This window comes from Ursus arctos, unplaced genomic scaffold, assembly GCF_023065955.2.
Source record: "Ursus arctos isolate Adak ecotype North America unplaced genomic scaffold, UrsArc2.0 scaffold_16, whole genome shotgun sequence".
In the NCBI taxonomy this organism is placed as follows: domain Eukaryota; kingdom Metazoa; phylum Chordata; class Mammalia; order Carnivora; family Ursidae; genus Ursus; species Ursus arctos.
In genome coordinates, this window is record NW_026622830.1 from 7,837,078 (window position 1) to 7,847,394 (window position 10,317).

At 44.4% G+C, this 10,317-nt stretch overlaps 1 protein-coding gene across 1 annotated transcript in view; it reads right to left on the minus strand.

Moving 5' to 3' along the window:
• DOK5 (docking protein 5) overlaps nt 1-5,175 on the minus strand; it is a 153,229-nt gene extending 148,054 nt beyond the window's left edge. Inside the window, exon 1 of the mRNA XM_026503767.4 lies at nt 4,633-5,175. Within this exon, the coding sequence (XP_026359552.1) occupies nt 4,633-4,698 (66 nt within the window). The 5' untranslated portion in view covers nt 4,699-5,175. The remainder of the gene's footprint in view (nt 1-4,632) is intronic.
• Between the last annotated feature and the right edge of the window lie 5,142 nt (nt 5,176-10,317).

The following is a 10,317-nucleotide window of genomic DNA, read 5'->3' on the forward strand; positions in this document are numbered from 1 at the left end:
GGGCGCCTGGGTGGCACAGCGGTTAAGCGCCTGCCTTCGGCTCAGGGCGTGATCCTGGCGTTATGGGATCGAGCCCCATGTTAGGCTCCTCTGCTCTGAGCCTGCTTCTTCCTCTCCCACTCCCCCTGCTTGTGTTCCCTCTCTCGCTGGCTGTCTCTATCTCTGTTGAATAAATAAATAAAATCTTTTAAAAAATAAATAAATAAATTAATTAATTAATTAATTAATTAAATAAATAAAAGAAGACTGTCGATGAAGTGCTGGGTACTATTCCAGCACTGGGGTTCAGCTATAATTAAAAGATAGAGAAGTCACAGCCCCCATGGAGCCTCATGTGCTATTTGGGGGATACAGGCGATCAACATGTAAAATAAACAGACCAGTATGTGAGGGGATGGTAAGTCTAGAGAGAAGAAATGGAAAGGATATGGGGGAGGGGAAATGTAAGAAGATATGGGGGAGGAGGACAAATAAAATTAAGTATCTGGAAGGCCTCAGGGAGCAAGTGGCATTTGAGGAAAGACTGAAGAAGATGAGGGAGCCAGCTGGGAAGACATACCTGGGGGAACAGCATTGCAACCAGAGGGAAGAGCAACAGAAAAGGTTCTGCGTCAGCCTAGGGCCTCTGCGCCCATCTAAGGCTTTTCCCGTGAATTGCATGGAAAGGCATTTGTGGTTTGAGGAAGGGGGGACAAATTAGGAGATTTTTATAATATCACAGGGAGGAGATGATGGGGACTTGGACCGGGATGGTAGTGGCAGATAGTATGAGAGACAGATTATAGATATATTTCACATATAGAGCCCACAGATCTCGTGATGGACTCGTTGTGGGGAGAGAGATTAGAACAGACAGAAATGCAACAGAGGTTTGTTTGCTATTTGCTTGCTTGCCTGATTAATTTTTACCAGGGCAACTAAAATGTTGGGACCTCTAGTGGCTGAGATGCAGACTCCAAGAGAAACTGGTTTGGAGGAAACAATCAAGGGTTTGAATGCATTAAGTTTGAAACTCTTAAATGTCCAGGTGGGGACGCAGGCTAGACAGAAGAGGCCCTTGGTGTACAAGAGCATCGAGATGTGTGATTTAAAAGGCGAGAAATCAAGAGACTGCATGTAGATGAAGTGAATACGTCTGAATTTAAACTCGGAGGCATGCAGGGCAATTATTGATTGGAAATTCTCTCCATTGCAAAGGAAGAAACAAACTAAGGACAGTTATATGACACCGTCTAAGCCATACGCTCAGTCAGTCGGGTTAATGATGTGCAAATTGCGTGATTCACCATCCCTCGAAGAATACATTTTTAGTGCCTTTTGTGGATTAGCCAGATAATTGTAGACAACTGCTCCCTTTCCTCCCTCCCAGAGCCCCCCAAATTGGGGCACAGACATTCCTGAACAAACACTGTACCCGGGACAGAGGTTGAGACCTCCATAAACCAATGGAGCTTAAGCTGGAGAATGCAGATGTTAAAGATACTGAGACTTTTAAGTTAAAGGAGTTGAATTTCATTAAGACTTTTGATGTTTAGAGAAAAAAAGTAAGCCTATGTGTAAAATGATTGCTTAATCACTTAAACTATATAGGATCTCAACTAAAAGTGGTCATTTATCTTTGATTCATGTGAATAGAGATAGTCTTAAAATGTCTAGTGTCCCACTGTAAAATCACTTAAATGTATAGAATTTGTAAAAAAAAAAAAAAAAAAAAAAAAAAAAAAAAAACTTCATTCAATGAAAACATCTAGATCTGAAAAACCACTTATGCCATTGGACACTTCTGGACAGAAAGATATCTATAATCCCCGTATCCTTCCACCAATAGTGACTGACCTTTGATTATACCAAATAATACAATCAGAATCAATGCTATGCTTTCATTACATCTTCACAGATATTATCTTAGTCAATACTTCCAACATCATGAAATAGTGTTCATTCTACAGATTAGGAAACTGAGGCCAAGAGAGGTCAAGGTCATGGAGCTAATGAGTAATAGAAGCAGAAATGGCTCTTTCCTCCTTTTCCAAATCTAAGGGAGCATTCCTTGGCCCAACAGCTGCTTACCATGAAATGTTGTTTTCTTGTTTAATTATAAACCCTCCCAAACATGGTTCTAATCCACAGACATTTGTCTGGATTCCATTAATAAAATGACTATGTCATATTAGTTCCTCCAGACGCCTATGAACTGCAAAGTCACACATGACCCTGTAGTTCGACGTGCACGTTTGAGTGCCTACTTTGAACAGAAGTGATGCCCCAGCCCTGGCTGAGACTTTCACAAGGCACATGCTGTTCTAGGCTCTATGCAGCCTGGATTAATACCACTGACATTTCTTACTCTGGACAGAGGGTCTATACTATTCCCTGAAGCCTTCTTCCCCATTACTTGGGACCTCCATGAAAACTTCAGTTTGCAGTCTTTTCTGACAACTATGTAATCAACCTCTTTCGTTTATATAAATCAATTACATCATAAGGAGACTTTTTAAAAACTAACTGGTGATAAAAACCAGTATTAATAAATAAGACCAGATTTCACTGATTATGTCTTTGACCTTTCTCTCCATGAGCAATAACCATCATTCTATGGATATTCTAAAATCCACTTGAGTAGTAACGCAGGCAAGATAAATAAATCCTGAGAAAGTCGACTGCTCACTGGCATCCAATATACAATATGTACAATATAAAATGAATACAAACTAAACTATATTTCCTTTCCTTCTGCTTCAAATATCTGTCTGTAAACACTGGCACACATATAGGACCATGTTATGTCAGCTGTAATAATACAGAAAAATAATCTCAATTACCATAAACTAGAAAGTTATGGTAACTAGTCTTTCAAATAAATCACCACGTGTCACAATTTGGCATACACTCTGATCCTTATGAATAATTCACGTTTTATGCATTAATAATGCATGTCTTCTTCCTATTGGAATGCTCTCTAACACAGACTGGATGTCTCTTATCAATTTCCTCATTGACATTATGGAATAAATCTAAAATTAGAATGGTGTTTTTAATGCTCCCTTTAAAACTGTAACAACTCAGCTGGACCCTAAGGTTATCAAAAACATAAAGCTCCTATTATTTTTTGCCCTTTGCATGGGAGTCACCAGGTTTTAAGTACCCTAACAATAGTTGCTCCGGCTGATGAGAATATGTGCATGGCAGAAGAGATCAAAGAAACTTGCACAGGGCCGATAGGGATTGGTTAGTTCTGTTACATGTCTTCCTAATTATATATGTATATATTCACAACAACATGGGACATAATTGCTAAAACACGGTAGCCAGCAGGGAAAGAAAGAAAGCAAGCAAGCAAAGGGTCAAAACAAATCAAGCAAGAGTTTCTAACAATTACAGATGTTTCCTCTCATCCTCCCTAGCTGGTAACCAGTGTGAAATTTTCAGCAAAATTATCTAGCACATAAAAAAGTACAAAGACCAAGGAAGAGAAAGGTGCCAATGACATGTATTTGTGGGGAAAGACATTCAGTTTATCACTGTAACTATACTCCCAGTGTGGTCATTGCATATCATTGCTGATATTATTTCAGACATTATTAATGTAAACTTTCTGCTCCCCAACCCCGACACCCAAACACACCCAATGAACAAAAACAGCAACAATATCTGACACAAGGCAAAGAGAAATGACATAGGTTGGAGTGGGGGGAGGGGGAATCATTCCAGCATCCTCCCCCTCTCTGGAGAATTCCTTCACCATCACTCAATCTCAAAGAAAAGAAGAATGAGTTCTCTCTGAAGTCCTATCAATGAAGAGCAAAGGGAAAGGGGGCAAAAGAGAGGGAGTTTTAAGAGAGGAGCCATCCCTATGCCAACATCTGTCCCCTACAAGCACCCTCTGAGTCATTCATTCTTTCTTGTGGTTCACATTGAGGGAGCACCTGCTCTAGGCCAGGTATTATGTTCTACCCTAAATAATCTTCCAGTGGGCTTCCAATGTGTATTCCAGCAACAGAAATCCACCACCCCAGATAAGGACCAGAGAAAATTCAGATTCGGGTACACACCCGAAGTTGGCCTGGCCAAAGGCCAGCCCACACCGCCTTGGCCAACACCTGAGACAGAGGTGGGTCATTGTCCAGAATTCGACGCCGGAAGAGACTTTTCCCTTGGCAGCAATTTCTCCCTGGGGTCAGAGGGTTACTGACCTTATTCACACCGAGAGCGTCTGCCCTCTTTCTCAGCCAGCCTCCCGTCCTCTGGAAAAGTTAAGTTGGCGGCGAGTGGGAAGAGGGGCACTGGGGGCATCCGGCAAGCTCAGCACCCCCAGCCGGCTTTCTCAGCTCCAACTCCCTTGGCTACCGAAAAATATTTATTTCCAGCCGATGGGCTCCAGTGGCTACCGAAGCCCAACACGCGGCCACCATCAGAAAGCCAAGTCATCCGAGAGATAAAGATAGATCCATTACATACCTAGACCCGGCCTTACAGGGGCAGCCGCAGGCGATGTGGATTTCGGCTGAGAAAGCCACAGCGCAATTCACCAGCGCGCGGCCGGGGAATCTCCGGCCAGCCTCCAGGGATGCTGGCGAAGGATGAAGACAATTGAACGCACGAACAGGAAAAAAAAATAGAATCGATACTTACCCCTAGGCGTCTGCTCCGGATCCTCACGTACCCTTGCTTCACTATGTCATTAAAATTGGAAGCCATCCCGGACGGCCAGTGACCCCCCTCACCCAAGCGCCCGCACCCGAAGTGGCTTTGGGGCGGGTTAAGGGCAGGGTCAGGAGAAGACGTGGGGGGAGAAAGTTGAAACGGCGAAGCTGCTTCGGCTGCGGCTCGGCGAGGCTTTAGAAGGCGCACATCACTTTGTCTGTCCCCCAAAGCCTGAAAGTGGGCGGCCGGCTCGCAGCCACTTTGGGGGAGCGCGGAGAGCGCAGCGCAGCGCCGCGAGGCAAGGCTGGAGCGCCGCCGTCAGCTGACTCATCTGCCAGCCTGCCAGGAGGAGGAGCGGCGGCTGCTCAGGGCTCCAGCCCTGCCTCTTCCCCGGGCGCAGGAGGAGCGGGGGAGGGGGAGGAGGAGGGAAAGGAGGAGGAGGAGGAGGGGCGGGAGGAAGGGGAGGAGGAGGAGGAGGTAGAAGGAAGAGAAGGAAGACCGCGGAGGGGTGGGCCCCACGGGCCCCACCCCCAGGAGGAGGAGCCGCGCGGGTCCCCGCGCCGGGCGGCGGCCACCCGCAGGCAGACACCCTTGAAAGCGCTCGCACCCCTCCCCTTCTCTCCCGCCCACCTTGCCCGACCCGCTTCCCCTTCCGATCCCTCCCCTCCTCCAGGACCCCGAGCGCGCCCCAGCCCGCCCCCGCACCTCACTGACAGCCTGCCGAGATAACGCGCCCTCTCTTCTCGCTCCGGTAGCTGATTTTAGGAGGAGAGGAAATTTCACTTTTTTCACAGCCACCGCCTTACCCCGCCTCTCCCTTCAGCCCCATCTCTTTCCCGAGAAGGGCTGATTTTTACCTCTGTTGTGCGGGTGTCTGAAGAGGCGGTGTTGCCATGGTTTGCCTTGACCTTGGCATAGGAGGGGAGGGATATTGCCCTGGCTTAAGCTACATAAGAGCTTCCTCCGGTTTCCTTGGCATCCTGGACCCAGCCCTCGGTGATACCATTTGCTGCATTTTCCTTGTTTAAGCCTGTCTTTCCCGCCCGAATGTAAGTTTCCCAGGGACTAACTGTTGGCCTCATTAATATGTGTACCCCCAAAACCTAGTCCAGAGCAGATGCTTGATAAATTCTTGGTGCCTGGCAAGGCTCTAAGCCGCATGCACGGATTAATTCACTTAAACTCCCCTGTACATATGAGATACGTCCTCCCTTATGTAAATACCAGGCCCATACTTAAGCCCCAGTAGCCTGGCAATGGAGCTCACCCTCAGAACCATTAAGGGATGCTGCCTATACAAAATGATGAAAAGGCAAGCAGATTTTGCACCCACTCTCCCTGACTGCACTACTCTCCTGAAGCATGCTTGAGCTGATACCCACTGACATTTATTGGGCACCAGGCTGCTAGACATGGTACTAATCCTGTTAAAGGAATAATGAGATCTGTACTACCGCGCATATTTAATAATGAGATAGGTACTATCGCACACATGGAAACTGAAGCTCCAGCAAAGTGAGACTTGCCCCAGGTCCCACAGGACAGGGACCAAAGGGAGATGTGCCTGATGCCACCTTTGCTGGTAAACACTGTCCTACAGCCCTCCTGAAGACCAGATGTCATGAGGGAGGGAGCGTCCATCCTTTCCAAGGAATTTCTTTCTAATCATTTGTCCTATCCACAAAGGCACAAAGACAGCATCAGAAATGGACAGTTCTTGTTCACAGGAGGTGACAAACCAAGACTGGATGACCTGTGGTCAGAGCTATGGAGAAGAAAGTTCATTTACTGAGTGGACTATTCGACCTGATGAGATTTGAAGATCTTTCAACTCTAAGATTATATAAATCTTTCCTTTCTCGCAGAAACACTAGCTTTTAGTCACTTTGTCAGATAAAGAAGAGAAACACCCAAGAATGTGTCCTAGGAGGACCAAGGCTAAGTTGGGACAATCAGAAGGCAAATATTCTGGGAGGAGAATCTATCTAGTAAATCATTAGCTCTATCATTGTGTTGCCATTTGATATAAATAATGTTTTAAGCTTAAATCTCTCACCAAAGAAAGATGAAATGATAAAATCATTTGGTGAGTTCTTTTTGAAGGCTTAGAACTTAAAAAATACTGTGGTTGTCATGTAGTAGACACGTTCATGGAAGGCATTTGTCCAACACATCTCTGTAGACCAAATCAACAGTATCATAGAAACAAAGAATGAAGGCATTGAGGCATAAGGACCTAGAGGTGAATGGCTCAAGATAAAAGAAGTAATTACTGATCACCCCATGGTAAGTAATGTTCAGTAGAATCCACATCCATAAATAATTAAGCCAGATGTGAGAAAACTAGAATCAAACTAGAAAATACCAAACTAGTTGTGAAGAGACAAGTGATTTTTGTGAACTGCAAGACCGAACCGGTATATGGTTTTATTTGTTTGTTTGTTTGTTTTTGGTTAAATCGAACTGTTAAATGTGGAAAATACACAGACCATACTCTTCACAGGATGGACAGCCACTTGCACTTGTCCAAAACATGTAATACACAACCACGGCAGAAGAGGAAAAGAGGAATTCAGAGATATACAATGTAAATAGTGCTTATAGAGTTGTGCGGTACACAACTTACACAACTATCCACTGCCAAACGGACATATAGTCACACACAAGTTAGTTTCACTGGGGATAAGTGTGACACACACACCCAAAAATCGTTATTTGGGGCATGTGGGTGGCTCCGTTGGTTAAGCATCCTACTCTTGATTTTTGGCTCATGTTGTAATCTTGGGGTCCTGAGATGAAGCCCCACATAGGCTCGGCACTCGGTGCAGGGTCTGCTTGTCTCCCTCTCCCTCTCCCCCTGCTCTCTCTTTCTCTCTCTCTAAAATAAATAAATAATTTGAAAAATCATTATTTCAATCCCCTTTTTTAACTCGATTTCCAACACTTGAAGCTGCTTATTTGTAGCATCCATTTCTGTTTGTTTCCTCAGCATCCAAACTCCGTTCTGCCAACAGTGGTCATCGTATTCAGTTTGAGTATACTTAATCCCCTGCTCCCGGTCTAAGCTGGGGGAATAAGAGTTGATTGCATTAAAATGAAATAAGTGTGGGATCAAAATGAATTACATATAGTAGTATTTTTCTCTTTCTTGTTGATAACAAAACTGTGTCACGAATTGAAATAAATTTTATAACCATCACATTGCAGAGCCAGAAATTAATCCATAGGTCCCCTACTCCAGCATATTCAAAGTGGAAACCCACTCTAGGTGAAACATGAATGACTCATGCCATTCCCTCCGTACTCCATTCAGCCAATTATCATCATCATTATTATTATAAAGCTCTTCAGGACAGAAAATTATGTGCGAAACCCAAAGGCTTCTGCACTTTTCCAGAGTAGGTGATGGGTTCCCACGCTTCGCCCAAGGAGGCTGTACTTTCACCAAGTACCACAAAGTACCAAGGCAGAGGCTGAAATGGCACTTGTCCAATATCTTTACCAAAAATAGCTTGAGCTTTGGCCCTGCTGCCTGCTGCTCTCAGTGGGAGAGTCCAGAAACAGGCAGCCTTTCCTCCGGCAGGTGCGACAGTGCCAATGAAAATGATTCGGCTATCACTAAGGAGAGAGGTTGTTTGCTGGACGGCCAGGTCCCCGTCCACCAGTCCTTCCCCACCTAAAGAAGGATCACTTGGAAGATGACACTGAAATCAGGTGAGAGAAAACCTGGAAGCAGACCTACTTGTCATTCATTGCTTCCTTGCTTCTGTCCTGCCTTCAGCAAATATTGACTGAGCACCCACTATGGGTGGAGACTGTCCACAATAAGCTTTCACTCACACACACTCACACTCACACACACACACACACACGCACACGCACATGCACGCAAACAAAATCCTTGTCCCCATGGAGTCTACACCCCAGTAGGAGGAAAAAAACAAACAGATAAACGGTTTAAATAACTATAAATGACAGTTTAAAGAAAAGAAGTGGTGTGTTATGTGGGGGGTAATAAGCAGCCTTACTTTCATTAAGAAAGAGTCAGGGAAGACTTCTCTGAGGAGGTGACATTTAAGTTAAGACAGGAAAGATGGGAAGAAGCTATGGGAAACGTTGGGGAGGTACATTCCGGCTAGAGCGAAGAGCACTTGAGAAAGCCAAATGCAGGAAAGCGTTCTATATATATTAAAGATGTATTTATTTATTGTATTTTAGAGAGGGGGTGGGGGAGAAGAATAGGGAGAGAATCTCGAGCAGACTCCATGACACAGGACTCAATCTCAAGACCCTGTCATCATGACCCGAGCCAAAACCAAGAGTGACATGCTCCACCGACTGGGCCACCCAGGTGCCCCAGGAAAGTTATATTTTTAAAATATATTCTGTCTAATGAATAAAGAATAGATTAGAAGGGACCAGACTGGAAGTGGTAAGACCATATAAAGAAATCCACTTCTAAAGACCTGTACCCAAAATCCTTAAGAGAAATGAAGCTTCCACTGAGAATGTAAATTTATATCAATTGATACAACTGTCTTGAAGCATAAGTGATATCTATAAAATCTTTTTTAAAACTTTTAAAATTGCTTATCCAGTTTGGAAATGTATCCAAAGGCACAAAGATTTAGTTACAAGAATATTCACGCCAGCATTATTTACGATGATATGTATAATTACCTTCATATTATATATATATGTATATATATACATATATGTATCTTAATATAATATGTATACATCTAAACATATATTTTACATGGAAGTGGGTACACACATGTAACCAAATTTCTGAGGGAACTGGGATCAGTTGAGTATAATCTTTTCCCATTAAACAATGCTTATTGAAAAGTTATTTTTCTAAACCTGAATGAAATCTCCAGAAGGTCTCTGGCTTTTTTGGCTACTACTAGGTAATAAAGAGTCATCTCAGCCTACTAGCTGTATAACATTGAATATCATTCAATTTCAGGTTTTATCTCTTACCCCAGTTCCTGAACTGGGAGTGTGGGGGTTGGAGATGGCTTCTTCACTGGTTTTCTGCTCTGCCTCCTCTTCTGTGTAGTAACTACAGGCTTCTGGCTTCCACGGGATTGGAGCTCAGGGGGGAAAGGAAAGGAAAGTACTATTTGCTCCAAGTCTTGCCTTGGAGTCGATGCCCTCTGGGCAACAGGTATATAATGTTTGCTCTTTCTCTCAAGGAGCGTTGTGAGTTCCTTAAAGATGCACCTGTTATTCACCTGTTATGAGCTCTATCTCCAATGCCCTTCTTAGTCTGGCTGTTTTTACTCCTGTGAATACCCCAGGGTCTCAAGCTCCAGGGCTGTGTTGGGTTTTTGCCCTTCCAGTTGGTTCTCTTGGTGGATCTATTCTAAGACAAGCCCTACCTGGCCAGAGGAAAAACTCATGCAGTATTGTCCATGTCAGTGAATGGTCAGCTCACTCCCAGGGCAGCCACTGCTCTTAGGTCTGCCTCAAGTCAGGTCAACTGGTTGACCCTAGGCCTCCACCTTTAGAATATTAAGGAGTGGGTCTACCACCAGTCCTTGTGTCCTCTACGCTTGTGGGGACTCATGTCTAGCCTCCTGGGTGATTCTCTTGAAAATCACTCCCCTGTTATAAAGTAAGGATCTTCTCTCCGTGTCTCACAGGGAGGAGAAACCAACTCTCTGC